Source organism: Henckelia pumila, chromosome 4 (assembly GCF_033568475.1).
Source record: "Henckelia pumila isolate YLH828 chromosome 4, ASM3356847v2, whole genome shotgun sequence".
Classification (NCBI taxonomy): domain Eukaryota; kingdom Viridiplantae; phylum Streptophyta; class Magnoliopsida; order Lamiales; family Gesneriaceae; genus Henckelia; species Henckelia pumila.
Window position 1 is genome coordinate 1,620,324 of NC_133123.1, and position 27,418 is coordinate 1,647,741.

Genomic DNA, 27,418 nt, shown 5'->3' on the forward strand with positions numbered 1-27,418 from the left:
GAATAAAGAAATTCAAGAAGTTATGATGTACTTAAAGGAAGAATTCGAAATGAAGGATCTTGGAAAAACCAAGTATTGTCTGGGTTTGCAAATCGAACAAAAAGAATGTGGAATTTTTGTTCACCAGACAAATTATACAGAAAAGATCCTTAAACGTTTTAATATGGATAAATCAAATCCATTAAGTACTCCAATGGTTGTAAGATCATTAAACATAGAAAAGGATCCATTCCGTCCATGTGAAGATGATGAAGTTATTCTTGATCCAGAAGTACCATATCTAAGTGTCATTGGTGCCCTTATGTATCTTGCAAATTGCACTAGACCTGATATATTTTTTGCTGTAAATTTATTGGCAAGATTCAGTTCATATACAACAAAGAGGCACTGGAACGGAATTAAACATATATTCCGTTATCTACGAGGAACGACAGATTTGGGACTTTTGTACTCAAAATACACCAATCAAAGTATCATTGGTTATGCTGATGCTGGATATTTATCTGATCCACATAAGGCACGTTCCCAAACCGGATATGTATTTACTCGTGGAGGCACCGCAATTTTTTGGCGCTCACAGAAACAAACACTCGTAACAACTTCATCAAATCACGCCGAGATTATTGCATTACATGAAGCAAGTTGTGAATGTGTATGGTTAAAGTCAACGACCAAACATATTCAAATATCGTGTGGATTGACAGTAGACAAGAATCCTGTGACACTATATGAAGATAATGCTGCATGTATTGCTCAAATGAAAGAAAGATACATCAAAAGTGACAGAACCAAACATATCCCCCAAAATTTTTTGCCTACACTCAAGAGCTTGAGAAGAATAAAGATATTGATATATGTTACATTCAATCAAGTGAGAACTCATCAGATCTCTTCACAAAGGCACTTCCCACGACGATATTCAGAAAGCATATATACAACATTGAGATGTGCAATCTACGGAATATGTCAAGAATCACTCATGTTAACATGAGGGCGAGTTTACGTGGCTGCACTCTTTTTTCCTTACTATGGTTTTTATCCCACTGGATTTTTCCTAGTAAGGTTTTTAACGAGGCAGTATAAAACACGAAATGAAGACAGTCATCATATCGCGATCATCATCACAAGGGGGAGTGTTGAAAAATATATTATTATTATATTGAATATTGAATATTGAATGTTGAATGTTGAATATTGAGTTGTAAAATGTGGAAAATTAGTGTGTGATGATGTAGATAACGATGTATTAATTTTTGAACTAATCTCAAATGTAGATCTATATTTGTGATGAAAAATACTATTATAAAATGTAGAGTTTGATATATTTTGAGTTTTAAAATATTTACTTTTTACCATATATTTTTACTTTTTCATAACAATAATTAATTAAATGCAACAATTCAATTATTGGACGATTTTATTTAATTTTTTTTTGGCTTGATGAAATTTGCAAATTAATTAGATTATAAATTTGTCGAAAGCGACTTTAGACCCAAATGACCGAATTAGCAAGAACCAAGAGTAATGATGCTCGATTGCTCATGACATCAATTCCTAATTAATGTGAAACATTAAGACAAGGTCTTAGCTCATGCAACGTAATATTTATGTGTACAGAAAAAAATACAGGTCCTACCTTAATTATGACGATGTTCACTTGTCTTATTATTTCAGAGATTATCAATTTTTTTCTTTAAAACAAAAATTGTCACGGGATGGAATTTTTCAAAGATGATGAAACGATGTTAAAAATGAAGAAAATAACTAAAGCATCAATATCCATTATTCCAATCATTTCATATACAAAAAAATCTAGCTACTTTTGAATGTTTACCCGATATAAATTTTTATTATTATTTTATCTTGCGAATTAGCAGAAAATATATATTCATTTCTCAAATTAAAAAATAATAATTTTGTAATGAGCAGAAACTAAAAACAGAAACAAAAAATTATCATAATATATAAACTTACAAATCCAATATTTCATTTTTTTAATTTTTTTCCCTTCTCAATATGTGTTTATCTTCTTGCTTCAAGTAATCGTATCAATTTGAGTATACATACAACTAAAACGAACAATTATGGATATCTCTAATTCTTTTTTTTTTAAAACATAAATAAAGAACTTTTAAATTCGAATATAGATTACAAAACTTGATCAAGGGTGTAGTGCACCGCAAAACCAATCCGAAACCAAATTACCGAAATCGAAAAAATCATAGCAATGTTGTCTTAAATTTTTCTTATCGAATGCATTCTTATCTTAAAATCTAGAGAAAGATGTAAAAAATCAGGGCAAAGGTAGAAATAATTTCGGTGTAGCATAAACCAAATCACATTTTTTTTATATGTTTCGATTTCGATTTATACACTTAATTCGATTTCAATTTGTAAAATTATGCTTATAAAAGAGGTATATATACCTGCACACATATTATATCAACCACATGCCACATAAATAATTTTGTTAGCGAAATAACATTTGCAATATCAAATTACTCGTGACTGAAAATTTATTGCTTGTGTACTAGGGATCAGATTATGAATGGTTAAGGAGGCTATGTGTATTAATGCTTATAGATATCATTAGAAGAAGAAGGAAAAAAGAAAAGGGGGGAATGACAATCGTATCATACATTGAATGCAGTTCACTAATAGAAACAATTGCTCCTGATGCTTTGAATCCACTCTCAAATACACACATATATATCCTATCCCCCAATAATATTTGGTACAAGAAAATAATCTCACAAAATTAATCAATAAAACAGTCTCACAAGAATTTTTGTGTATAAAAAATATACAAAAAATATGAAATCTGATTACGATTTTAGAAATCAACCTTTCTTTGTTATAAAATCCAATTACATCCACATATTTGCCACTGTAATAATAAATACTATTACTCAAAATTAATATCAGAATCCAAACTTTTTTTTATAAAAAAAGTCAAAATTAAAAAGAAATCATATGTTTTTATAAAGTATCATGCAATGATTAATTTTTATGTAGCAAATTTAAACATGGGATACCAACCTCTAAGATTTAAGAACCATGTGTCTATATGTATATATATAAATATATAAACAGTGGGCTAATATAATTCCCCACACACAGTCACACACACACACAGCCATTAATGCTATGGCATCATCTCTACACGCTCTGCAATAACTCCTCCGCTACCACATCTTCTCCACACCTGTTCGCCTTTCACCTTCTCCCTCTTTCTTGATTTTCATATATCCGCCTCTCCTTTTTTTTTTTTTTTTGGGTTTAATTTTCAAACCTCAGTCCCCACTGCTCGTCTTAAATTCTATTCACAAGAAAGGTGCCATCTGCAGTAAACCTCAGCAAAAAAACAATCCCTTTATACACATTCCTGCAGGGAAAACAAAGAAATTATTATTAATGGTGTTTCGGCCTTAGAAACCAGATCTCAACCTTCGTTCTTCTGGTTAACCCTAATTCTTGAATGGGGTGGTTTACGAAAACTGTGAGTTTTTTTTTCTTTTTCTTTTTTCCCACCATTTCGCATGCATCAAGTTCCGAGATCGATAAGTTTTTTTTTTTTTTTTTATGGGGTGTGCTTTTGTTTTCTAGTATCCCTCCGTGTATCTCGTGGGAGTTATACTTATATATAGCTGGTGTCAAAAGGCGGTTTCACGCTGTCAACTCCTGGTTTACCCTTTTTTTTCTTTGTTTGTATTCTATTTGGCACGTTAAGACACAGAAGATTATGTAAAAGTCTTCCTTGGAAACCGGAGACTATATAAAAGCCACAAGTCCATTGTTGTTTCAACTTTCATGTGACCATTTCATTTGTTTTTTTCTGGGCTCAGGCACTGCCGGAAGAATCTATTTAAGCTCATCGTACTGGCTTTTGAAATTCATCCATATATAAAGCTGAACCCGCATTGCAAAGCAATAAAGCTCCGATCTTTCTAGGGTTTCTTGGTAAAGAATTGAATTTCCCGGCAGCTCAGAGGATCATCTGCATGATTCGACGGAGTATTTTGTAAGGTCGGTCTAGTTATTTTTTCTGAAATAAGTATTATTATTATTATAATTATTGTTGCAATGTTGTACGTTTGAATTAAATAAGGACCTGCGGGTCTCCTTCTCGACAAGTTATAAAGTACAAATAAGATATGGTTTTTTTTAAAAAAATGCAAATTCAACCATCCCATGTCATGTTTTAATGGAGTACGGTTTTCTTTCAAGAGTCGGCCATTAGTTTCTTTAGGTTTTACTGTAGATGTTTTTAAAGATCTGATTCATGATCCCACACAAAATTATTCAGTATGAACTTACAAAATTATTCCTAGGAGCGTGACCAAATTTATGTTTTTAGATTTAGAAATCGTTTGAGAAGTGTCTTGTATATGTATTGTTAAACCCCGGCCTGGCCCTTGTCTGATTCATTTGTAAATGGCTGTTTTTAAGTACATATGTTTCTTGTGGTGAATAAAGAAAGAGATCTGTTGGCTTGATATCATCATTAATTGCTTGAAGATATCTTCAGATTTTATTGTGTTGTTACTTTTTATTTTTCTGATAGAAAGATATCTCCTGATTTAACTGTAATTTTATGTCAGATTAGAGACTTTAGCTCTTGGCAGACTCCATTACCATTTTATTTAAGATGTTTCAGCCAAACATGTTTGATAGCCACCTTCACTTGCTGGATATGGGACATAAGCCGCCGGAAAACGAAGAGGATCTTTTAAGGGATGATGAATATGAAAGAGAATCGGGGACGGAAATTCTGGAAGCCCCCTCTGGCGATGACCAAGATCCAAATCAACGTCCCAAGAAGAAGCAATATCATCGCCATACACAACTTCAAATCCAGGATATGGAATCGTACGCTCAATGACGTTCTATTGTGATTTACCATTCACTGATATGTTGTAAAGGGTCATTTTCTCTTCACGATATCGATCCATTAATTTACTCATGTTTTGACAGATTTTTTAAGGAATGCCCTCACCCTGACGATAAACAGAGGAAGGAGCTTGGCCGTCGATTGAATTTGGAGCCATTGCAAGTTAAATTTTGGTTTCAGAACAAGCGTACTCAAATGAAGGTGAAGTGTATTTATCGATCATTTTTCCACTTTTCTGGTATGTCAGACCGATGCCTTTTAGCCTTTTGTTTCTCTTTTATGAAAGTTCTGAAGTTGTGAGTGAAAGATATTACAGGCTCAACACGAACGCCATGATAATACGCAGCTGAGAACTGAAAATGAGAAGCTTCGTGCTGAGAACATACGGTATAAGGAAGCTATCAGCAATGCTAGCTGTCCAAACTGCGGAGGCCCAGCCGCCATAGGTGAGATGTCTTTTGATGAGCAGCATCTGAGGATTGAAAATGCTCGCTTAAGAGAAGAGGTATATAAAATTGAAGAACATGACTCGTTTATTCCATTTCTCAAGAATTTACTTTGAGATATAGCATTCTGAACCTATGTGAATTATATGCATATGTTTCTAGATCGATAGAATATCCAGTATCGCTGCAAAATACGTCGGAAAACCAATGCTCTCATATCCACATCTTTCTCCGGGAGCATCTCGTTCACTTGATCTAGGAGTGGGGAATTTCGGCCCCCAGGCAGGCATGGCTGGAGAGATTTATGGAGCTCCTGATCTTCTGAGGACAGTATCTGGCCCTACGGATGCGGACAAGCCTATGATTATCGAGCTTTCCGTTGCAGCAATGGAAGAATTGAAAAGAATGGCACAAGTTGGAGAGCCCTTATGGATTCCTAGCATTGGTAATTCTGCAGAGACATTGAATGAGGATGAGTATGTGCGGACATTCCCACGTGGGATTGGTCCGAAGCCTTTGGGATGGAAATCCGAAGCATCTCGTGAGTCAACTGTTGTGATCATGAATCATGCCAATCTCGTGGAGATTCTAATGGATTCGGTATGCTCTCTTGCATGGGTGCAACGTCAAATGACAATGTTTTTGCTCCTGTGTAAAATGTTTCATGTTACGTTTGATATTTATTACAGAATCAATGGGCTAGTTTGTTTTCAAGCATCGTATCTAGAGCGATGACTTTGGAAGTTTTATCCACTGGTGTGGCTGGAAACTATAATGGAGCTTTACAAGTGGTATGTCTAGATATTGGTTATACTAATTTGTTAGTTAAATTATAATGAACTTGTTTTTACTTTAAAGATATCATAATAGTTTGTCAGTTAGTCTATTCCTATGATACTGTTTTGTTTAATATCAGATGTCTGCTGAGTTCCAAGTCCCATCTCCATTGGTCCCAACTCGCGAAAGCTACTTTGCGAGATATTGCAAACACCATGCCGATGGAATTTGGGCTGTTGTTGATGTTTCTTTGGATAATTTACAACCCACTTCCTTACCAAGATGCAGAAGGAGGCCATCTGGTTGTTTGATTCAAGAATTACCGAATGGTTACTCAAAGGTATGAGTAATCCTGGCCATTTTAAATTTCAATATGGGTTGATAATACAATAGTGTTCATCTTCTCAGACGCGCCCTATTTTCTATTTGCTAGGTTACATGGATCGAACATGTCGAAGTGGATGATAGAACGGTTCACAACATCTACAAACCATTTGTCAATTCTGGGCTTGCATTTGGTGCCCGACGTTGGGTTGCAACACTTGACCGACAATGTGAACGACTGGCAAGTGTTATGGCTAATAATATTTCAGCAGGAGATATTGGTGGTATGTATAAATTTATTCCCTGATGTATAATGATCAGTTCTCTCTTACGACATTTAGAAATTCGGTCCTTTTTCCCCCCAAAAACTATACAATCTGACTATTTAGTTGGCCTCTTTTTAAGAGGATTCTGCACTAGGTGTTTTGAATCTGTAGCTTTTCAAATTTTTAGTAGTATTGTGTACTTGTTTCAGTGATTTCTTCTCCAGAAGGTAGAAAGAGTATGTTGAAGCTGGCCGAGAGAATGGTGATGAGCTTCTGCACAGGTGTTGGTGCTTCGACTGCGCACACTTGGACAACTTTATCTGGAAGTGGTGCAGACGATGTTCGAGTCATGACTAGAAAAAGCATGGATGATCCAGGCAGACCTCCTGGTATTGTGCTTAGTGCTGCCACTTCATTTTGGCTCCCAGTTCCGCCAAAAAGAGTATTCAATTTTCTACGTGATGAGAATTCAAGAAGTGAGGTACAATAATATATATTGTTTTCATATAATGATGGGGTGAATATTTAAGATGGTTGTAGATTGTCAAGTCCAAGAATTCAACAACTGTCAGTGTAACAGTATTCACTCTGTGTAGTATTGCCTTTTCCATTTATGGTTATTGCTAAATCATTTTGATTTCTTTCTATGATATTAAAGTGGGATATTCTCTCCAACGGCGGCCTTGTTCAAGAAATGGCGCATATAGCAAATGGCCGTCATCCAGGAAACTCGGTCTCTTTACTACGCGTCAATGTGAGTTCAATAAATTTGACAATCATCTTTATGTTTGCCCCTAATATAATTTTATATCATGGACCATAAAACCATTCTTACTGTAGAGTGCAAATTCAAGCCAATGCAATATGCTCATACTACAAGAGAGCTGCACCGACTCAACAGGATCTTATGTCATCTATGCTCCAGTCGATATTGTGGCTATGAATGTTGTCTTAAGCGGGGGCGATCCGGACTATGTAGCTCTTCTACCATCTGGTTTTGCTATACTTCCTGATGGACCAAATAATTCGACGAGAGAAACTCCTGAGGTTGGATCCGGTGGATCTTTACTGACTGTTGCCTTTCAGATATTAGTCGATTCTGTTCCTACAGCAAAACTTTCCCTAGGCTCGGTGGCTACTGTTAATAGCCTTATTAAGTGCACCGTTGAAAGGATCAAAGGCGCTGTACAATGTGATGCCACATGACCAGAATCTTGTGGTAAGTTTTCCCAGTTGATAAGCAGACTGAAGTAATAATGAGTTATATATCAGAATCTAACATCGGCTTTCTTTGTCTTGTACGTTGCAGGGACGGTTGAGATGGACTAACGGCGATGAACGATTTGTTTGCGGGCATGAAAAAAAGGGAAGAAGTCAAGAACGCACCTTGCTTTAATCCTCGCAGTGCGGTGCTTTTTTTTATTCATATCTTAAATCTAAGATTAATGAGAAACCAGGTAGCTAGATTTATACCGCTCGGCGAGGGTAATTGGTTCGGGTATTGACTCTGCCCTCTGGAAATTAAATCATGTAGTAAACTACAGTTTGTTATTTACAATTTTACATGTGTAGTGTGTACCATGTTTCTGTGTCAGAACTAATATATTCTCTAGGCATTTGATAGAAAGCCTACTTAGTAGGAACGCCATGGAACCATGAAATATTGGCTCTTCCTAACGAACATGCAGTGATTTCAGTTGCATTTGTATTCTCATTATTTCTGATGTTTTGTCTTGATCTTGATCATGAGTTAAAACAATTTTTTTTTTCGTATTTCGAGTTTCGCAGCAAATGAACGTTTGGATCAAATTACAATACTCTGATTATATATATTGAGCTACCTAAACTGAATTGCATTGAGAAAAAAGGAGTCAGCTGGAATAGTAAATGAGAGATATATAGTTGAACTTGAAAACACTCGATATTAGAATGCATCAATAAATAGCACCCCAAGGGTCTATATATAGAGCTCACAGAGCTAGTTAGCTGGCCTTAAACCTATCGGAAGTTCACCAAAATGTTTATCCATGCTCCTCCATAAGGGCTGCCGGATTTCGTCGGAAGTTCACAGGAACTTCGACTTGTGTACGTGGGCCGGTGTTTCCAATGGTCGATGGCCGCGGTCCGATGGTGCTTTATGGTATAACAACCACTCAACAACGTGTCATATATGATTGAACGTGCCAATGGGAGTAGTATAACTACTATAAGAGATGTAGACCAAGTTAGGAGGAAGAAGTCAAGAAATCATCCATCAAAATACTAATAAATACTTATGCACCATGATTCTGACTCGTGAATGAGATGACATAAGATGTATAATATAAGAATGATAAGTTAATATATTTGAATAAGATAATTATATATATATATATATATATATATATATGATACTAATTATCTTTTATATAGCTTGCACCGAGCATTGGATATTCAAAATGATAGATTTGTGGTACCACTATCTCAAAATTATGGAGCTGGCATCATTGTTTGGTCATATATACCATGCACATGACATATGGAAATAGTACTACGACCCACGGTGGGGGGTTGGTTCTGGGAATTAATGTAAGAAATGAATTTTGAACATAAAAGGAAGTGCCATAGTAAACACGGATTCGGACATATACAGTGTGGTTTCCTCAAGTACAGACATCGATCGTATTCAGAGACACCAAACTCATGAGCTAATTGCTTTATCTTTTTGGGGTCACTCATCGCATCTACTATTGCTGGTGTAGAAGAATCTCGACTCGAGACAAGAATCAGGTAAGAAAATTAAAGGCTTAATTAATAATGTTCATATACTGTTGATGAAACTTACTAATTATTACCATTGTCATGACATCAATGGCGCTTTATTTTCGTGCTTAATTAATCTTTAAAAAACACGTCAAGCTAAGTGTATATATTCTTAAAAAAAAACAACAATGATTATGTACAAGTGATAATATATGGATTGTTTCCACGTCTTTGTTACACGAGATCCACCATAGTTTAGATTCATGTAATTTTAAAAAAATCCAAAATATTTTGCAAAAATTTTCTAATTTTTTTAATAAAAATTTATAAAACACCACAAATATTTTTGAAGTATTGTCAAAAGGATATATATTATCATTAAAAATGTAGTTTGATTCCTCATGAATGTATTTAATTTCCCAAATAAATAGTCCAACAGATTATAATTTTTTGTTTAAAAAAAATCAAAATTGAATTCTTGATATTTTCTCTTGCGCTATTATGAAACTGATGAGCACAAAATACACACTTGATACACATATGTAATAGATTATATTAACATAATGTATTTTTCTAAAAAAATATTAATTTGTTTTTTTTCCTCTGAGTGGAGTTGTATATGCATAATATTATAAATCTTTTTGAAATAATATAGCCTAATACTGCAAAATAATTTAATTGCCACTAACTATAGAATCAGGTCAAACAATATTAAGGTGAAATTAATTAAAACTTTTCCTTAATATTAAATTTATATATATATTTTTATTTATATGTATATATATAGTCATAATAACACATATTTGATAGTTTACAAACCAATGTCAAAAAAAATCCTAGGTATTCGATAGTACCTAACTAAAACCTCTGAAATGATGACAATTGGCCCAAGAATAATAGCAAAGCCCAACAACCGAAGCCCAATCCGTGATTGACTGCTTTCGTCTGTCGGGTTTCGGCGAGACGGAGAAAAGAAGTCTTCTTGGCTTCAAAACCGAGAAGTCTCCGCAAGCGTATTTGTCCAAGAAAACAGTATTGTGGAGCAAGTTGAGTGGGAAACATGGAGTGGTGTGTGTCGATGCCAAAGATTGAACTACACGCGCACCTAAATGGCTCCATTAGAGACTCCACGCTGTTGTATGTTTACTAACTTACACATTTTCTTTCATTATTCAATTTACTCGGTACTTTTTGATTTCTCTGAGCATTAGAGATGTTTTTTTTGTTTTAGATTAGATGTTTTGTGTAGTTATGGCCAAAGGGTCACACTGAGTTTTAATTCTTGTGAGTAAAATTATTCGAGCAGGGAACTGGCTGCAGAATTGAGTGAGAAGGGAGCTATAGTTTCTTCGGACGTGGAGCATGTTATTATGAAAAGTATGTACCTTTTCTGCCTGTGAAATTTTTTTAGGCATCATAGCGTTTGAATTGGACTCATTATTAGATGTTCGCTGTCATTTCATTTGTTTTCTCAATGCCCAGTCATGTGGTTTCCTGATCATTTGAGGTTAATTTTGCTCCCACCCACAAAAAATTCAGATGATCGATCGCTCAGTGAAGTGTTCAAGATGTTTGATTTAATCCATGTTCTTACTACTGATCACAAAACCGTCACAAGAATCACCAAAGAGGTGCGGCCCCGTTCTTTTCATGAAGTTTTTTGGTTTCATACAGAAAACTTTCATTTACTCTTCTTTTTATGTAGGTTATTGAAGATTTTGCTGCTGATAATGTCGTTTACTTGGAATTGAGAACAACTCCAAAGGTATATGATTTGGTACCGGTAACAGTTTGTCGTAGCTGCTTTGATCTGTAATTGACATTTTTAGTAAGCAAGGAATTGTTTCCTCTCCATATTTAAATTGCAGAGGAATGATTCCAAAGGTATGAGCAAGCGCTCGTACATGGAAGCAGTTCTCGAGGGCATAAGATCTGTCAATGCTGTTGAGGTTGATCTTTCTGACGTGGAAACTTCTGCTCGTGCTCCTTTGGTTTGTAATGGAACTGAAAGGAAAAAGATATATGTGAGGCTTCTTCTCAGTATCGACCGTCGTGAAACTACCAATGCTGCTATAGAAACAGTAAGTTTGTGCCCTTTTATGAATGAAGATGCTTCAAGTTGTCAGGTTTTCAAACCTGAAGGAAGTTAAAAACTCTTCATCTTGTTCAGGTTGAACTAGCTCTGGAAATGAAAAACTTGGGAGTAGTGGGCATAGATCTTTCTGGCAATCCAGGAATTGGGGAATGGTATTCTACCAATTGTTGTATACCTGTATATAATGTGTTCTTCCATTTAATTTCTGTAATGGTAATTCTTATCTGAGTGTATCTTGTACCAGGGTGACATATTTACCAGCTTTAGAGTTTGCAAAAAATCAAGGGCTTCCGATCACACTTCACTGTGGCGAGGTGCATTTGACTTTGGTTCTTGGTCATTTATAGTTCATGATATTGTCATTTGCATTATTTTGAATAATCTACTTTGCTACTTAGTGCTTGTAGGTTCCCAATCAAAAGGAAATCCTCGCGATGCTAGATTTTCATCCGCAGAGAATTGGGCATGCTTGTTGTTTTCAAGAGGAGGAGTGGGAAGTATTAAAAAGCCTCAAGATCCCGGTTAGATTCCTAATTCATTACTCAGTTCAATATAAAATGCAATCACTGACGCGCAGAAATTCCTGTCAATCCATCAATGCCCGTCACTAAACACTTGTTAGTTTTTTGTCCTGATTCACAGGTGGAGATTTGTTTGACTTCCAACATTAGAACCGAAACAATTGCTTCGGTGGATGTTCATCATTTTGGTAAGATTTCTTAATTCTCCATTGATACTCTTTTTTCTGTTCGTGCTTCAATTTTTGGGAGCGAACCTGATGACTTTAACCTGTCTTTCCCTTGTGCGCCTGAGAAAAACTAAATAGTTTCCAAAACTGACGACCAAAAAAATTCCATGTCCAACATATGATATCTTTGCAGCTGATTTGTATAAATCAAACCACCCATTAGTTTTATGCACAGACGATGCCGGAGTTTTTTCTACCAGTCTATCTAATGAGTACAGCCTTGCCTTGACTGCATTTGGTAGGTTCTTGTTGATTTTATGTTTTTATGAGAGTAAAATTCTTTTTTGCTAAAGGTGTTAGCCTCCTTATTGGTTTTCTTTGTTAAATTCTTGATTGCAAGGTCTTGGAAGGAGGGAAATGTTTCTGCTAGCACAGAAGGCCATTGAGGTTATTTTTGCTGGCGATGAAGTAAAAGGAGAACTGAAGGAGATATTTGCAACATCATTTTGTAAAATCGGTTTATAATCAAATCACAGCTTCGGCTAGGTGTTGATCCACTGTTGGTATGCCTAACTTCAGTCTTGAGACGTTTAATTGTTCCAAAAGTATGATCTGAATTCAGCAATTCTTGTTTGTTTCTTCATGTAAAACCAATCAGAGCCTAAACAACAGATGGCCCAAATCTTTTACATGAAATTAAAGAAGAGATCATACAAAGAATTAATGGCCCACAACATCACGCGTAACAAATTATCTCAAACCATCTCTTCTCCTTGCCCTGAAGCCTCTGCCACGAAATAAGCAGTGGATTTTAGTAACAAACCCCATTTGCACATTGGTCTTCTTGGCCTAGTTTCTGGTGTGTGGTAGTTGGCCTACTCTTTGCTTGTAAGTAGATAAGTAGATTTTCAGGAAAAATTCTCACAAGATTTAGTAGGCTAAAAAAAAATTGCCAAAGACAAAAACAAAAAGGACGGCCGATTTCTTTATCATTCGCTGTAAACTTAGAGTTAAATTTTGTTTATAGCTGAATTATCTTTCCATGAATATAGCCAAAGTGAAAAAGCATGCCGCTGTCTAAGTTTTCTAACAATGCTTATACCACATTATCCCGTTTTCTTCCTTGCCTGCCAATTGTCTAGTGTGGAAAATATGTAACAAGAATATATTGATCCTGTCCATACTAAAGGTCCAAGAAAATTTCCTTACCTCGGTTATTTTTTACGTGTCTGTTGCACTCATATCTTCGTCTGTTTCCATGGCTAAATATTCAAGTGCGGTGACAACATCCCCAATGAGTGGTCGTGTGCTGGCTTCTTCTTGAAGGCACATAGCTGCAATAGCAAGAGCTTGATTCAGATCCTTCTCCGGATACTTCCCTTCAAGCAATGGATCGGCCAACAATGTAAAGTTGCTTCTGTCCTTGAAAAGCGGCTTTGCCTGTGCACTCCAGATTCAAAACATCATGTTTGGAGATTGCTTAGGATAAAATTTCGTTCAACTTGTGAAACTGGAACGCAAATTCAACAGATTTGATTGAAAAATAAGTTGGTTAACTAACCCATTCTACTAGATTCTCCTCTTCAGTTGGTTTTGAGTTATCTATTGCTCTTCTCCCTGAAATAATCTCAAGAAACACAGCACCGAAACTATAAACATCAGATTTAATGGTAAGGTGGCCTGCCTGAGCATACTCTGGTGCACAGTATCCGTACGTCTCCATCAACCTAGTGGACTCATGATCCTCCCCACCTTTTGGACCCAACTTAGAAAGTCCGAAATCTGACAGCTTAGGATTGAACATCTCGTCCAACAATATGTTAGATATCTTGAAATCCCGGAATATGATTGAAGGGCTTGCTGTATCATGCAAGTACTCCAGTCCCTGTGCTGCACCTTTAGCTATCTGCATTCTGGCGTACCAGTCCAGAGGCTTCTTATCTGCTGACAAACCTGTAAACATGAAAAAAGTAGCAACTTTACACACGAAACCACCAAGAAATCGAACCTATTCAGACAAGTTTTTTTTTCCCAATGTTAATATTATCAATCATATTGAGGTATTTACCATGAAGGTGATATGCTAAGGATCCATTTTGCATGTAGTCATACACCAGTATCCTTTGGCGGCCATCTGCGCAATATCCAATCAAATTTACCAGATTTGGGTGGTGAACGACGCTCAATGTCAAGACCTCTGCTAGGAATTCTCTGTTTCCTTGAATCCAATTTCTGTCAAGCTGCTTCACAGCAACAATCTTGACAAGAAATAACATGATATAAAATCATACGTGAAACATAACTTGAAACCCAAAAAGCAGTAGAGAAAAGTGGCAAATACTTGATCCTTGTTCTTAAGGTGACCCTTGTAGACTCTTCCAAAGCCTCCTTCACCAACTAGAAGTTCAGGACTGAAGTTTTCTGTAGCAATGGCCAGTTCGCGAAAGGTGAATACTGTGGCCGGAACTCTCATCACATTTCCATGCCTTAGTATATCGTCAGCTATCATCCTTTGCTTTCCATTGCCTAAACATTGTAAGATCAAGATCATGTTACAATTTAAGAATCGTTTAGAGTCGATCTCCAGACGAGATGGAAAATCATGTACGTTTTCAAGAACATCATAAAAAAACGAAAAGAAAAAAGCTATGTATGTTTCTGATTCTAACCTGTATACATAGAAAGACTTCTGGAGATTGGCAATAATTCCTCCCCACCATCATATTTCTGTGATGCCTTGATTTCATTGACGTAACTTTTGGAAGTTTTTAATGGATTCTTCTTCATTGTATCGGTTTTTTTTATCCTTGCAACAAGACAGAATGCCTTGTACCACCCTTTCCGCCTCTCCTTTGGAATCTTTTCCACTTTGTAAGAGAATCTTCACAAATTATGCATTCTTGTATCCATTTTTCTCTATGAAGATCAAATGGGGTGCCCAACAAAATTTATTGATTCATGATTTGTAAAAGTACGCATGTTGGAATAAAATGAGGATCTTGAATGAAAACATTGTGTCCAAGCATAATAAAACACCTACTTTTTTTATTTACTGAAAAAAAAAAAAACACTTTTCATGCAGATTATTGATGAGATTCCACGTTGCGATTCAGAATCGAATTTCTCGGACAATTTCATGCATACTGTAATTTCATCCGGTGCACTGTAGCCACTAGATTAGTGTCGGGGCACCAGAACTTTTTTTTTAAAGAAAAAATACTAATATATTTTTTTTTATATCAATTTTTGAATATTCGATCACATAAAAACAATATTTTATTTAACTTTAAAAAGTATATGTTATTAAAGAGAACTTTATGACAAATTATTTTCAAAATTTTTAAGCACAAAAAGTATATTTCATGTTCAAAAAACTTAAAATTGTTGTGATAAATAAATCGATATTTTTAAAAAATTATGAATTTATATAATACTATTTAAATTGAATTTTATAATAAAATGAACGGATAGATATTAGACACTAGACAAATCGAAGTCCCCTCTGACTCGGAGTTTTCTCCCACCCCCAAATTGAATATAATAATTTAATTTTGTCGTGACACACAGAAAATCCCTAATTGATGTAATGTAAGAACCTTCGCGTTTCTCTGTGCTTTCGGGTTTTCTCTTCCCTCTTCGATTTGATCTCCTCGTATAATATAATTGACAGCTGATCGATTTTTATTTTCTACTTTTCTGGAAAAGGAGAGCTGAGTTGAAACGATGAGAATGCCAACGAGCTTTCCGGCCATTGATGCCGGCGTCGGAAGACTCTCCGCCGGTTGGTGGAACGAGATCAATGAATCCGTTGAGTGGCAAGACGGGATATTCTTTGCTCTCTGCGCCGCTTACGCTCTCGTTTCTTTAGTTGCTCTCGTATGTCTATTAACAATTCGGTTTTATTGGAGATAATAGTGGGTCATTAGATTTTATTATTATTGGTATATTGGTATTGGTCTGTGATTGTATCTTTTTAATTATTTTTTTTGTATTTGTAATGTATAAATTTCTCTCCATGATTCACAAAAAGATCAAGTCTTGTTGTTTTAAAGTCATTTTTCCTGAAGTTGTCTAGTTGTTCATTCAGTTTTTCTTCTTAAATTTTTTTCTCGATTATAATATTTTGGCCTCATGTTGTTGTTCTCTTTTGATGACTTCTATTAATTTGGCAGCTTTTTTCTTTTTTGATTTGGTGTCTTCTCTTCTCTGCAGATTCAATTGATAAGAATTGAGCTCAGGGTGCCCGAGTATGGTTGGACAACTCAGAAGGTTTTCCACTTTATGAACTTCATTGTGAATGGAGGTATGAAAAGTTTGCTGAAAATTTTACCTACATGTCTCGTTTTTGGAGTAATCATTATGTCACTCACACCCATTGCAGTGCGTGCTGTAATGTTTGGATTTCACATGAAAGTATTTCTTTTGCATCCTAAGGTATAAGCTTCACCTTCCTAACTATTACTTATGCTATTAACAATTTTGGCTCATGTTATGTACTTTTACGTGTTATTACCTCTCCTTACCTGTATTTAATGTATTTAGCACTTATCCTCCTCTTTTACATGTTATTATTTTTATTATTTATGTACTTATTAGGGAGGTAAGTGTCAAAAAAACATTTAATACATTGGTGGTGAATGCAAACATCTCATACTCTGTGAAATTTGCTGTAAGATAGAAGCTTGTCATTATCGTTTGAGGAGCAATGCCGATGAATTTTAAGGTGCTAGCCGGTTGCTTATGAAGTCTTTCTGAATTTGATTAACAGAGAAGAATGGTAAAAAATCGATTATATTTCCTTTACGTAGTGGGTTAATCGTCCTGGTTTAATATCGGTCATCTTTTTTCTTTGTATTTATCCATATAACTTTCTGTTTTACTAGTCGAGACTATTGCGTTGTGTTTCAACACTATTAACATTTCAAACTTTATCGTGTATAATTTGCTTTTAGCAGTTGTTAGACGCTGATGATAAAATAGTTTATCTATTTCTACTGCATTGTGTTGGTGACCGTCACTTTCTCCGAGAATCTTTTTTATTCAGTTGAAAGGTGCATAATAGTCAACTACTGTGTTTTTATAAGCCTGTTCAGCACCTAAATTGTGCACTTAAGGATCATCTGTGGACTATTTAGCTGTTTAGTGGTTTTATTCTCATCTGCTGATATTAATTGTAATTAATTAGGCACTAACTCTGCTGCTGTTGGATCTTCCTGGCTTGCTGTTCTTTTCCACATATACTCTTCTTGCTCTTTTTTGGGCGGAGATATATCATCAGGTATAAGTGGAGGGTTCCTGACGAACTAGATCTGAATTGGATTATGAGTATCTGAACTGCTGTCAATAATTGGCTGGAAGAATGTTCTCCAGCCCTGATTGAACCGTTGCTGAATTCAGATTCTTGTGAATTGTGAATGCGTTTGTGACATGAGAATTCACAGAAAATTTTTTCCTTATATTTGTTCAGGCTAGAAGTTTGCCAACAGATAAACTGAGAATCAGCTACATTTCTATCAATAGTGTCATTTACTTCATACAGGTTAGTGCTTGTGCATTTGAACTGCAGCTCTGGCTTATTTATACATCTTGTACATGTTGGTTACAGCTGTCATTCTCATACCATTTACCTTTCAAATCCTCCTTTACTCTATGTTTTTTTGTCCCTTTCACTTTTCATGATTGGGCTGTGTGGGCATCAATTGTTTAGAAATTAGTATCTCTTTCCTTTTTAAAATGTGTTTGATTAAAATTCAAAAGAAAACTTCTTTTAAAAATGGAAGGCATAGTTTGTAGAAGCTGTTCTAGTTTTTCATTCAACTCGCCAAACATACTTATGGTGCTGGGTATATGAATGTAAGTATTATGTTTTCTTGGAGGAATTTCTGTGTTGAGCTGACATCTGGTTACCTAATCGATTTCTCATATTTGTATCTGGTTTGATTATCTAAATAAGATATTGGCTGTGTTGACAAAAGGTTTGCATCTGGGTGTACCTCTGGATAGATGATAATTCAGTTGTGGAATTCATCGGAAAGATATTTATTGCAGGTCAATCTCTCGTAGTTTTTTGGTTTCATTTTTTATGTTTATGTTTTGCTGCAGCTTTGGTTTTCTAATCTCTTGGTTCCCCTGCTTTACTGATAGACGAACTGCCTGTTGCTGATTGTCCTCTTTAATTTCTGCAGTGGTATCATTTATAGCAGCTCTGGGCTTTCTGATATACGGAGGGAAGTAAGTGACATCTTCTCATCTGTCCCTTATGTAGAAGAGCAACATTAATTTCTTTCAAGTTTCAACTGATTTCTTCCAATCTCAAGTTTCTGCATCACTGAAATTGTTTTTTTTTCTTTGTTTAGGCTATTTTTCATGCTGAGACGCTTTCCCATTGAATCTAAAGGAAGAAGAAAGAAACTGCACGAGGTTTGTGAATCGAACCAGATTTACATCTATGCGATTGTGTTGTGCAGGAAATTCTAGTTTTCGCTATATGACTACCTATAGCAGGTCTAATTTGGTGGAATTGCCTTTTATCCTGTGGATGCTTTTCCACTGGCTTTTTGAGAATGAAAGCCTGCTTGATGCAATTGACTTGCTGATGTCTCACATGTTGAAACTAAAGAAAAACGTACTCGATAATTTTTTAAACGGCGAGGGAACTGTGTTGGGGCATTTCGTTTTTGTTTCTATGTGAATCACCATTCATCCTAGTGTTCTGCATCATCTTGATATGGGTCTATGAATAAATACTTGCAATAATTTGTTTTAACTTCTAATACGTGTTGGACATGGTTGTGGGTGTTTGGTTAGTAATCTAGTATTCATTTTACGCCATGTGGGCCTAGAGCTTTCTGTATTGTACTGCATGGTAGGATATAGCTCATCCCTGCTTTCATTTGAATTTGTTATCTATGTGATGGTTATTTAAGACATTTCTTGTTACAGGTTGGATCTGTGACAGCTATATGCTTCACTTGTTTTCTTATAAGATGCTTCGTGGTAAGTTATATTCTAGTTTTTAGACCTACATTTACTGCTGGTTCTAATTTTCTCTAAAATGTCCTTATTTAGTCTGGCTGAAGTATACCTTTCTAATGCAGGTTATGCTATCAGCATTTGATTCAGATGCAACACTTGATGTACTGGACCATCCTGTGCTAAATTTGATCTATTATACGGTACTGCTTCTGTCTTTTTGTACAGGCCAACCTGACACCTGTGAGCATTAGATATTTTCATGTTCTAATATAGATTATTAAAACAGCTTGTCGAGATCCTACCATCGGCTCTTGTTTTGTACATTTTGCGGAAGCTTCCTCCCAAGAGAATATCGGCTCAATACCACCCCATCCGCTAGTGATCAAAAAAATCCTGCACCACACCATCACACAGGTACATCTCTTTGTGTTTGCATCACTCTTGAAGGCTCCCACGGTTCAAATTTTAGTCGGTGGAATTGAAGATCAATTCAGAGCCTAGAACTTGTTCTGAGATTCGTTATTTGTGATGGCTCGCGTCAGGAATTTCGTTTCTTATGCCTGTATTTTGTGCTCGATATGACTGTTAAATTAATTTCCTAGCTTTTGTGCTTGGAAAAGCAAGTTATTTGTCAGAGTGGTTATAAGTTTCGATGTGGTGAATTCTTCTGGTAGCAATCCTGTTTCGTTTAACTTTCAACAGAATTTTTACGTTATCTCCAATTTTCATGAGGTGCCACACGATCCAAATGTAATTTGGTTGGTAGAAGGAGCTCTCTTGGTCTTCCGTGGATTGATTCCTAATATGCACAGATTAGTTGAAACTCTGGGAACCAACAAAACAAATCCCAATATCTACCAACTCAGGAGCTCGTAAGCTAATAAATTACGTGAAACAATTTAGTCGATCGTATTAGTCGGTTAATTAGATCTTATTCTTAAGGTAGTGTTCAAATCATGGATCAAATGATTTATATATAATACATTAGTATAATTAATGTTATAAAGCCGAGCACTGGATAAAGTGTTATCTCCATGGTGGTAAAGGGATTGTCTCATGTCATATGAAAAAAAAATGGGGTGGTCGCCTTTATAGTCATTAGATGAAGTTTTGAAGTAATATTTTAAGGTTGTAGATTGAATGATGAAATGTTATTTTTTACTTCAATTTCAAATCATTCTCCGATTTTAGTAATTTAAAACTATGTATTTCAAATTCATTCATTTCAATCTTCTCACAAATTCAAATCTTTTCATGTAAACATAATTTAAAGATAGCCTCGTACTAACCTTGTGAAACATCTACTGGTGGAGGAGCAAACACAATTTAGCTTTGACAAGACATTTTTACATCCGCTCATGATAAGAATTGATTATGCAAGCGATTGGGAAAAAAAAAAAAAAAAGATCTAAATAATTTTGAGCCCGTGTGGAGATGCGGGTCCCTACCAACTTTGACTTTTAAAGGCACACTGAAATCATTTTAAGACTTAAATTACCATTATTAAGTCCTTAATCATGCTTTGGGCTCCAACATTAGCTAAACCTGTCTGCATCACAATTAATATGTTTCCTATGTCATAAGAGTCAGGCTGCACACTTGTTTTACGTCATATATGAAACTAACTTTTACTTATCCGAGGGGAAAAAATTAAAAAATTAAAATGAATAGTTATCGATTTTTAAAATTAAAACGGTACGAGGGAAAATAGTATGAAAATATATCATGGAATATGATATTGTGTTGTTAAAGGGTGTTTTTGAAATTATAAAAAAAATATTCACTAGCATACAAAAATTATTTATTCTAGAGCTTTTTTTTTTTTTTAAAGGTTCGCGTTTTAATTTTAAGCTATATATATCTCTATATATATATATATATATATACGAGTGTGTTGTTTTGCCGCCTCTTGAGATTAAAGTAATTAATCATTTGACCAGTTGAATAATTTATTAAACATTAATATGTAATTACAAGGATACAGCTACATCATCATCGTCTAATTAATCACTCCCCATCAGGCCCTGTATGTTCGATCTGTCGAACTATTATTGTTTAATTAATTATGTATATTAAATTCAAACGCTACAAATATAGATTATTTTATCCCATTATTGATGCCACGTTTGCTACAAAAAGCTAAACAAATTTTTCAGTAAATACTACCTACGAATAATATCACGAACTCTATTTATTTTTTGTTTTTTTTCATTCGACACTTTTTTTCTCCCCATCGCAAGCATGGTTATATATATATATATATATATATATATATATATATATATTACATAATTTACATTTATATAAGCTAATTATTATTTTATCATCAAATATAAATTAAGTAAAATATAAAAGTTTTAAAAAGTATAGTGTGATCACAATGTTTTTTAGTTTAATATGAGATCAAACCATTAAGAAAAAACATAATCCACTACACTGTTTGAGTTGGGCCAAGCCGTTGATATATATAATTCGGCTGCTTCATAAGATTTATTTTTTTTTTTAATATCATGATCGATACTACCTCTATACTATATTTTATATTATAAGTTGTCAAACTATAGTTGAAGTGCGCATGCCATGTTTCATCACTCCACGACTCTTCATCTTTTCACTATAAATACTGCACCTAATTCATATACTTAGAAATTGTCTGAAAAAAAGAACCTCTTGCCTTGATCAATATAATAAACTAAATCAGAAGATGGCTCTTTTGAGCAAAAAGTGTGGCTACTCAAAGCTTCAAAGAGAGGACCCTGATGAAATAAAGCATCGAATGGCGCAGTTCTTGATTTACAAGTCGTTGCAGAAAGCTGATACAATGAGAAGGCCATCGTGGTTGCGAGTGAAAATGTTGAGGTTGAAGATCAAGATTGGTAAGAAGTTGAGGAAGGGTTTCTCCGTCGCGTCGTTTTCTGCGAAAACGGATTTGTACAGACAGATTGCTAGCGCGTTAAAGTCTTGGCTTCAGTACTGCAAACAGGATTCGATAGTAACTAGTAATGCCCTCCCACCAAAATGGGCTACGCATGTTGGATTGGCTCTCCCGCCAAATCCGAACCACCTAATGTATCAAAAAAGTTGCTAGGCTAGCTTGCGGAGTTGCCCCGCACCGTCATATAGATAGGTTTCTCAGCCCATTCAACATGGCAGACTGGATGGTGGGTTGTAGCGGGTTGTGGGTTAGCCCGTCCAACAATATGTTATGAAGCTTCGTGTGACCATTTCTTTTCCGCAGCTTGTTTTTGTTTAATTTGTAACAGAATATAGGGTTTCATTGCTACATGTGATATGTAACCGGACGAGAAAAAAAATGAAGGGTGATGCTATATGTACACGAAGGGTTACATGTATTTGAAATTACATAAACATCCTTAGTGTATTTTGGAAAGAGTTTTTGCAAATAAAATAAAGGGATAATTTTGTAATTTCATGTGTAATATGTAACCCGACATGTAACTCAATGTGTACATGTAATATTTTCAAAAAATGAATGATATATGAGTTGATGTAAGCCGAGATGTACACTACAAAATGTACATCTAGCATTTTTCATAATATATTAGTTTCATCCCAAAAGATTCAAGTCACCCCGGGGCCCGGTTCAAAATCGTGTGTCATCTCAAGCAGCTCGTGGTTTGAATTAGAAACAATGATAAATGAAGTACTCGATCGTCTCCCGTATAGCGGTATAGGTTCATTCTGAAAACATATATTGGTTAAAAACGACTTGGTTACCCACTTTTTTTAATGAATACAAAGTAGTTGCTACGTGAGTTTGAGAACGAGAATATTGAAAATAGAATATATATATATATATATATATATATATATATATATATATATATATAGATATATACATATAGATATATCATATTGTAAGGAAATATGAAGTTAATTAATTTGGAGAAACAAGGGCGGCGCCAATTGCATAAATCATATATGAATTAAGCCTAAATTCCAATTGTAATGAAAGGACATCATCCTCTTCCATGTTCATATTTTTAAATTTTGTTTTTATCAATAAGATTCTATGAAGATTGAAATATTAGGAATAATTTATTTATTTTTTAAATACAAAATCAATTTATATAATTGGGCCATACTGGAGGCCGGAGTATAACAAAATTCAAGGTTTTGCCCATTTCAGAGTGGGCCTGCTTCAAATTACTCAATATCTTCCTCGCTAAGAAAAGAGTACTCTAATCTAACGGGATAAAACCCAACTCCGTGGCCCATAGTCCTGTCCTACCCATTGCTTAATTCAAGTTTAGATCGGACATCACAATATTTAATTTGAAAATATTTACAATAAAAGATTTAATTTATTGTATATTATTTTTTGAAATATAAAATGTTATTTTATCTCTAAAAAAACTGGTATAATAAGCTTCATTTCTCATCATTTCTATCTGTCGTCTGTTTCATTAATTTGTATTAGATTGTTTAGAAATCGAATGAAATTGAGCTAAAAGAATTGACTTAGTTAAAACTTTGGATAAAAACAAACGATCCAAACCAACTACATTAATTTAATAAAAAAATTCAAATTTTGCACGATTATTTTTGAACTTTGAGATACTTTATTTGATTATCAGTTTGTATAGATATGTAATCAAACATTGAAAATTTATTTATCACAGATTTTGCTCAAATTTTTTGATTAAAAGTAGCAAAATTATGTAACTCGCATGAGTATTTTAATTTATGGTATTTTACCTATAATCATTCCAGTCCATGATCAAATTAAATATTCACTCAACTTAATTCTTTATCAAAAGCGTCAATGACTACTTTTTCCAAATTACAATATCGATCGCATGCATTAATTCACATGAAATTCAAAACTGAAAATTACTAATCCAAGCTAAACCAAATTAACCAAAACGTACATTTGTTCATGAGCAAGAAATATATAGAACATTATGTTCTTTTCCCAAATAATATATAGTTCTAGATATTTTAAATTCAATTTACTTAAAAATTATAATTTCTTTTTTTTTTCCTCTCTACACAAAGCAAGCATAAAATGAAATTATTGGCAATATAACAGACACCGTACATATGTTTCACCATTATAAGAGTTATATATATTGATTTGGGTCAAAGTATATATGACTTGATCGACCAATCAAATTCACTTCCACCGTTCACAGTTTGTTCAGCTCCAACTCAACACTATTCCTTGATCAGAAGTGGTTTTCTTATGTCTTCCCACTTTTCCAATCGCTCCCTCGCTTTCTCCACCTAATATATATATATATATATATATATATATATATATATATATATATATATATATATATATATATATATATTCACACCCAATTTTTAAAAAAAAAACAAAAAAGAGGAAGAATGAATAAAGAAAACAAACGCACCTCTTTGTTCCAGTCGGCACGAAATGTTACCCAAAGCAATATGAGAGTTTGCAATGTGGTTCCTCCAATCATCCCCGACCAAATACCCTACCAACATTAATAATTATAATGTTCAAATCCCCAACTGCGTGTACGTTAAATATATTCTTTGATTGAGTAACATATAAATATGATTAGATCTCTTATGATACAAATCTTTATTCGTGAGATGGGTCAACATATCGATATTTAAAAAAATATTAATTTTTTTTCATGAATGATTCAAATGATCGATTTGTCTAATCAACCCCGAAAATCTCTCACAGGATCTCGTGAATACGTACCTTAACACCGAGTTTGAATGTAAAGCCCAGGAGACATCCAATTGGGATCCCAACCAAGTAGTAACACCCAACATTTACGTACGCTACAAACGCTTGCCATCCACACCCCACAGCCACCCCTTCCATAACATATTATTTCACTTCCGTAAGTAGACCAAAAAAAAAAGACAAAAAAACAAAAACAAAAACAAAAACTACACAATAATTGAGGAAAGACAAACAAAAACAAAAACAACTTAATTATAAATATTTTGCCACCGAACAACATCAAATTGGACAATAAATTAAAGGAGTATTAACCACACCTTTCAGTTCGTAAATGATTGCTTTTAATCAATATATTTATGTGTTGTAATATTGCATCGTACGTCACATGATCTATGAAGTTGACGCATATATACGAGCCAAAAATTGAATACTTGCGGCCAGAAAACTTTAGACTCGTTGTGGAGCCCATATAGTACTCCATCATGATTTATGAGGAAACAATCAAGCCAAATTTGAAATTATTTTTTAAATAACAAAGAATATATATGGATATTTATCGTCACAAGTTTTGTGGCATTTTTTAAGAGAATTTTAATTAAACCAATGCACAATAGAAGTTGGTATGCAAAAAATAAGCTCTGAAGACATCACGTGTTAATGTTATCAAGATGCTCCACCGGATCCAAATTCCTGAGATAGAGCATGGATTCTTTCGTAAAGTCTGGCATTTCATTCGACAATTTTGTTAATGGTGTTCCTTTTTTAATTTTGAGAAAGACATTTCTTGCTTTTCCTTTGTATTTTTATTTTTTTAATTAATTGGTTTGTGAAATAGCAAGAGACACGCACGAAATTGGAAGCAAAAGTCGAATTTAACACGAAAAAACCACAAGGACAAAATTAGGAAGTGGACAAGAAAATGCATGTTCACCAGATAAGACGGGTTGGATGCCATTCAGAACGAGCGTAACGGCCAACAACGGACAAAGGTCCGCCACCGCATCCGCCACCGTCTCCCCACCAGTGAACACGTAGCTAACGACATGGCGCAGGGACAACACCACCACTCCTTCCACCACCGCAATGAACAAACACACGGCAGTCACCACCACCACCGAAAAAAACGCCGCCTTCGGGTGCCCTGCTCCCAACTCATTGCTTACTCTCACGCTTAACTCCAAAAAACAACATTCTTTCATCAGTTTTTTTTTTTCTATACGTTAACACTATCTCAGAAATCTCAAATGATTTGAAACGTCTATATATATCGAGTCGAAAACTAACCTGGCGGCGGCATTGAATCCAATGGCGATCATGAATAGTAGCCCGTTTATCGACATGCTGCACAAAGAATATAATTCATGACAAGTACGTACTGAAAATGAAATATATCAAATGTTTTGTATAATCGATTATAAATATATATATAATTACCATACAGAAAGTGCATCCAAGGCAAGCTCAGGGTTCTCCAGCAATCCAGCGACTAATACCAGAACCTGGAAGTACCAAGTTTCCAAGCACAGCATCACCGCAGAAGCCATGGACAATTTCACAAACTCCCACAAACCAGTGAACGCCTCCCACTTGAAACCACTCCACGTTTCCTTACATCTCTTGCTCTTCACTATGTAAACAAACTGAGCCACCACGATTATCCACCACGACACGCTAAGCACCAACGAAGCTCCCAGCAATCCCAAGCCAATCTTGTACACAGCTACCCAGCTCACCAGTAAGTGAAAACAAAGCGTGGAGAATGAAATCATGGCGCTTGGCCCCACGATGCTCTGCGCTTGCAGGAACTTCTGTATCGGAAAGTTCACCGCGTACGCGAATATCTGCGGGATCAAGCCGTAAACGAACAGCGACGCCAGCGTGGACACGCGTTCGGATTCGCCTATGAAGATCAGGAGCGGCCTCGATAACACGTAAACCAGAGTTATCGGAAGGCTGAATAGCATCAAAACCACGGTGGCGCGTTGAAGGTACACTCCTAGCATATCGTACCGACGTGCGCCGAAGGCTTGACCGCAGAGCGTTTCCACCGCGCTTCCCATTCCCAACTGCAAAATTAGTATACATGTCATCGATATATCCCAATAACATACTGAAGAGTGAAACAGACCGTACCAGGAGGCCATAGGCGAATAACTGAATGCCTTGGTTGCCGAGACAGGCGGCGGCGAACTGCAAGTTTCCGAGCTGGCCGGAGAAGATTCGAGTGGAAACAGACATAAGGTTGTTGACTAAATACATCATGACGGCGGGTGCGGAGAGCTTGAACAGGAGCTTTAGTTCGATCCATGTCGCCTCACGATATCGCTTCAAGAATGGCGAATCGGTGTCGGACAGCAACTTCTCCAGATCGGAGCTGGAGTGGCACACGGCGGCAGGTGTCGGCTGGATCGCCGCCGGAATTGGTTGTTGGATCTCCTCCTTGGCTCTGTTATCCATGCCTACAGCCGCTGTACTTTGTTAATGAGAAGTGTGGGCAGTATGAAACGTCGTTCATTCTGTGT

The 27,418-nt window shown here is 35.4% G+C and overlaps 6 protein-coding genes across 12 annotated transcripts; 4 read left to right on the forward strand and 2 right to left on the reverse strand.

The window, feature by feature from the left end:
* The first annotated feature begins 3,131 nt into the window (after positions 1 to 3,131).
* LOC140860040 (homeobox-leucine zipper protein PROTODERMAL FACTOR 2-like) lies at positions 3,132 to 8,387 on the forward strand. Of its 5 annotated transcripts, none has more exons than XM_073262789.1 (13): positions 3,132 to 3,499; positions 3,846 to 4,026; positions 4,602 to 4,869; positions 4,975 to 5,092; positions 5,208 to 5,396; positions 5,500 to 5,937; positions 6,027 to 6,128; positions 6,254 to 6,454; positions 6,548 to 6,722; positions 6,914 to 7,185; positions 7,363 to 7,458; positions 7,545 to 7,923; positions 8,014 to 8,387. In XM_073262789.1, exons 3-12 carry the CDS (start codon positions 4,649 to 4,651, stop codon positions 7,908 to 7,910), a joined length of 2,178 nt encoding a protein of 725 aa, XP_073118890.1. In that variant the 5' UTR covers positions 3,132 to 3,499; positions 3,846 to 4,026; positions 4,602 to 4,648; the 3' UTR covers positions 7,911 to 7,923; positions 8,014 to 8,387. The 5 variants fall into 5 exon arrangements, with proteins under 5 accessions (XP_073118890.1, XP_073118894.1, XP_073118891.1 ...); XM_073262793.1 differs by having other exon boundaries at positions 6,929 to 7,185; XM_073262790.1 differs by having other exon boundaries at positions 4,607 to 4,869.
* Positions 8,388 to 10,433: 2,046 nt separating this feature from the next.
* LOC140863839 (N6-mAMP deaminase) lies at positions 10,434 to 13,775 on the forward strand. 2 transcript variants are annotated; one of them, XM_073267567.1, is made up of 12 exons: positions 10,434 to 10,583; positions 10,753 to 10,823; positions 10,986 to 11,077; positions 11,152 to 11,211; positions 11,315 to 11,527; positions 11,617 to 11,693; positions 11,786 to 11,855; positions 11,949 to 12,062; positions 12,184 to 12,250; positions 12,423 to 12,527; positions 12,630 to 12,792; positions 13,505 to 13,775. In XM_073267567.1, the coding sequence occupies exons 1-11, from the start codon at positions 10,507 to 10,509 to the stop codon at positions 12,752 to 12,754; spliced, it is 1,071 nt and encodes a 356-aa protein (XP_073123668.1). In that variant the 5' UTR covers positions 10,434 to 10,506; the 3' UTR covers positions 12,755 to 12,792; positions 13,505 to 13,775. The 2 variants fall into 2 exon arrangements, with proteins under 2 accessions (XP_073123668.1, XP_073123667.1); XM_073267566.1 differs by lacking the exon at positions 13,505 to 13,775 and having other exon boundaries at positions 12,630 to 12,891.
* Positions 12,998 to 15,017, reverse strand: LOC140863838 (probable serine/threonine-protein kinase PBL23). 2 transcript variants are annotated; one of them, XM_073267565.1, is made up of 6 exons: positions 14,899 to 15,017; positions 14,571 to 14,755; positions 14,298 to 14,487; positions 13,791 to 14,182; positions 13,439 to 13,669; positions 12,998 to 13,114 (listed from the first exon to the last, which is right to left on the reverse strand). In XM_073267565.1, the coding sequence occupies exons 1-5, from the start codon at positions 15,014 to 15,016 to the stop codon at positions 13,451 to 13,453; spliced, it is 1,104 nt and encodes a 367-aa protein (XP_073123666.1). In that variant the 5' UTR covers position 15,017; the 3' UTR covers positions 12,998 to 13,114; positions 13,439 to 13,450. The 2 variants fall into 2 exon arrangements, with proteins under 2 accessions (XP_073123666.1, XP_073123665.1); XM_073267564.1 differs by having other exon boundaries at positions 13,059 to 13,669.
* A 685-nt stretch (positions 15,018 to 15,702) lies between these two features.
* Positions 15,703 to 19,881, forward strand: LOC140863840 (tobamovirus multiplication protein 1). Its single transcript, XM_073267568.1, has 12 exons — positions 15,703 to 15,817; positions 15,935 to 16,105; positions 16,442 to 16,532; positions 16,611 to 16,663; positions 17,415 to 17,507; positions 17,697 to 17,768; positions 18,205 to 18,277; positions 18,415 to 18,460; positions 18,586 to 18,649; positions 19,172 to 19,225; positions 19,327 to 19,404; positions 19,491 to 19,881. The coding sequence occupies exons 2-12, from the start codon at positions 15,953 to 15,955 to the stop codon at positions 19,581 to 19,583; spliced, it is 870 nt and encodes a 289-aa protein (XP_073123669.1). The 5' UTR covers positions 15,703 to 15,817; positions 15,935 to 15,952; the 3' UTR covers positions 19,584 to 19,881.
* A 2,027-nt stretch (positions 19,882 to 21,908) lies between these two features.
* On the forward strand, positions 21,909 to 22,292 carry LOC140867798 (uncharacterized). The gene has a single exon (XM_073272855.1). It carries the CDS (start codon positions 21,909 to 21,911, stop codon positions 22,290 to 22,292), a length of 384 nt encoding a protein of 127 aa, XP_073128956.1.
* Positions 22,293 to 24,117: 1,825 nt separating this feature from the next.
* On the reverse strand, positions 24,118 to 27,418 carry LOC140863137 (protein DETOXIFICATION 40-like). The gene is made up of 7 exons (XM_073266321.1): positions 27,030 to 27,418; positions 26,331 to 26,962; positions 26,181 to 26,237; positions 25,828 to 26,066; positions 24,909 to 25,027; positions 24,586 to 24,672; positions 24,118 to 24,451 (listed from the first exon to the last, which is right to left on the reverse strand). The coding sequence occupies exons 1-7, from the start codon at positions 27,351 to 27,353 to the stop codon at positions 24,383 to 24,385; spliced, it is 1,527 nt and encodes a 508-aa protein (XP_073122422.1). The 5' UTR covers positions 27,354 to 27,418; the 3' UTR covers positions 24,118 to 24,382.

Excerpts from the sequence above, each read along its gene's own strand:
- LOC140863838 (XM_073267565.1), bottom strand. The coding sequence starts at position 15,016 with ATGAAGAAGAATCCATTAAAAACTTCCAAAAGTTACGTCAATGAAATC. Across the intron at positions 14,488-14,570 it reads ACCTTAAGAACAAGGATCAA|ATTGTTGCTGTGAAGCAGCT; the intron begins GTATTTGCCACT and ends TTTCTTGTCAAG. Across the intron at positions 13,670-13,790 it reads AGGAGAATCTAGTAGAATGG|GCAAAGCCGCTTTTCAAGGA; the intron begins GTTAGTTAACCA and ends TGGAGTGCACAG.
- LOC140867798 (XM_073272855.1), top strand. The coding sequence starts at position 21,909 with ATGGCTCTTTTGAGCAAAAAGTGTGGCTACTCAAAGCTTCAAAGAGAG.
- LOC140863137 (XM_073266321.1), bottom strand. The coding sequence starts at position 27,353 with ATGGATAACAGAGCCAAGGAGGAGATCCAACAACCAATTCCGGCGGCG. Across the intron at positions 26,963-27,029 it reads TATTCGCCTATGGCCTCCTG|TTGGGAATGGGAAGCGCGGT; the intron begins GTACGGTCTGTT and ends CTAATTTTGCAG. Across the intron at positions 26,067-26,180 it reads GGATTCAATGCCGCCGCCAG|CGTGAGAGTAAGCAATGAGT; the intron begins GTTAGTTTTCGA and ends TTTGGAGTTAAG.
- LOC140863839 (XM_073267567.1), top strand. The coding sequence starts at position 10,507 with ATGGAGTGGTGTGTGTCGATGCCAAAGATTGAACTACACGCGCACCTA. Across the intron at positions 11,212-11,314 it reads AATTGAGAACAACTCCAAAG|AGGAATGATTCCAAAGGTAT; the intron begins GTATATGATTTG and ends TTTAAATTGCAG. Across the intron at positions 11,694-11,785 it reads AATCCAGGAATTGGGGAATG|GGTGACATATTTACCAGCTT; the intron begins GTATTCTACCAA and ends ATCTTGTACCAG.
- LOC140860040 (XM_073262789.1), top strand. The coding sequence starts at position 4,649 with ATGTTTCAGCCAAACATGTTTGATAGCCACCTTCACTTGCTGGATATG. Across the intron at positions 4,870-4,974 it reads CAAATCCAGGATATGGAATC|ATTTTTTAAGGAATGCCCTC; the intron begins GTACGCTCAATG and ends ATGTTTTGACAG. Across the intron at positions 5,938-6,026 it reads TGGAGATTCTAATGGATTCG|AATCAATGGGCTAGTTTGTT; the intron begins GTATGCTCTCTT and ends TATTTATTACAG.
- LOC140863840 (XM_073267568.1), top strand. The coding sequence starts at position 15,953 with ATGAGAATGCCAACGAGCTTTCCGGCCATTGATGCCGGCGTCGGAAGA. Across the intron at positions 16,106-16,441 it reads TCGTTTCTTTAGTTGCTCTC|ATTCAATTGATAAGAATTGA; the intron begins GTATGTCTATTA and ends TCTTCTCTGCAG. Across the intron at positions 18,278-18,414 it reads CGGAAAGATATTTATTGCAG|TGGTATCATTTATAGCAGCT; the intron begins GTCAATCTCTCG and ends TAATTTCTGCAG.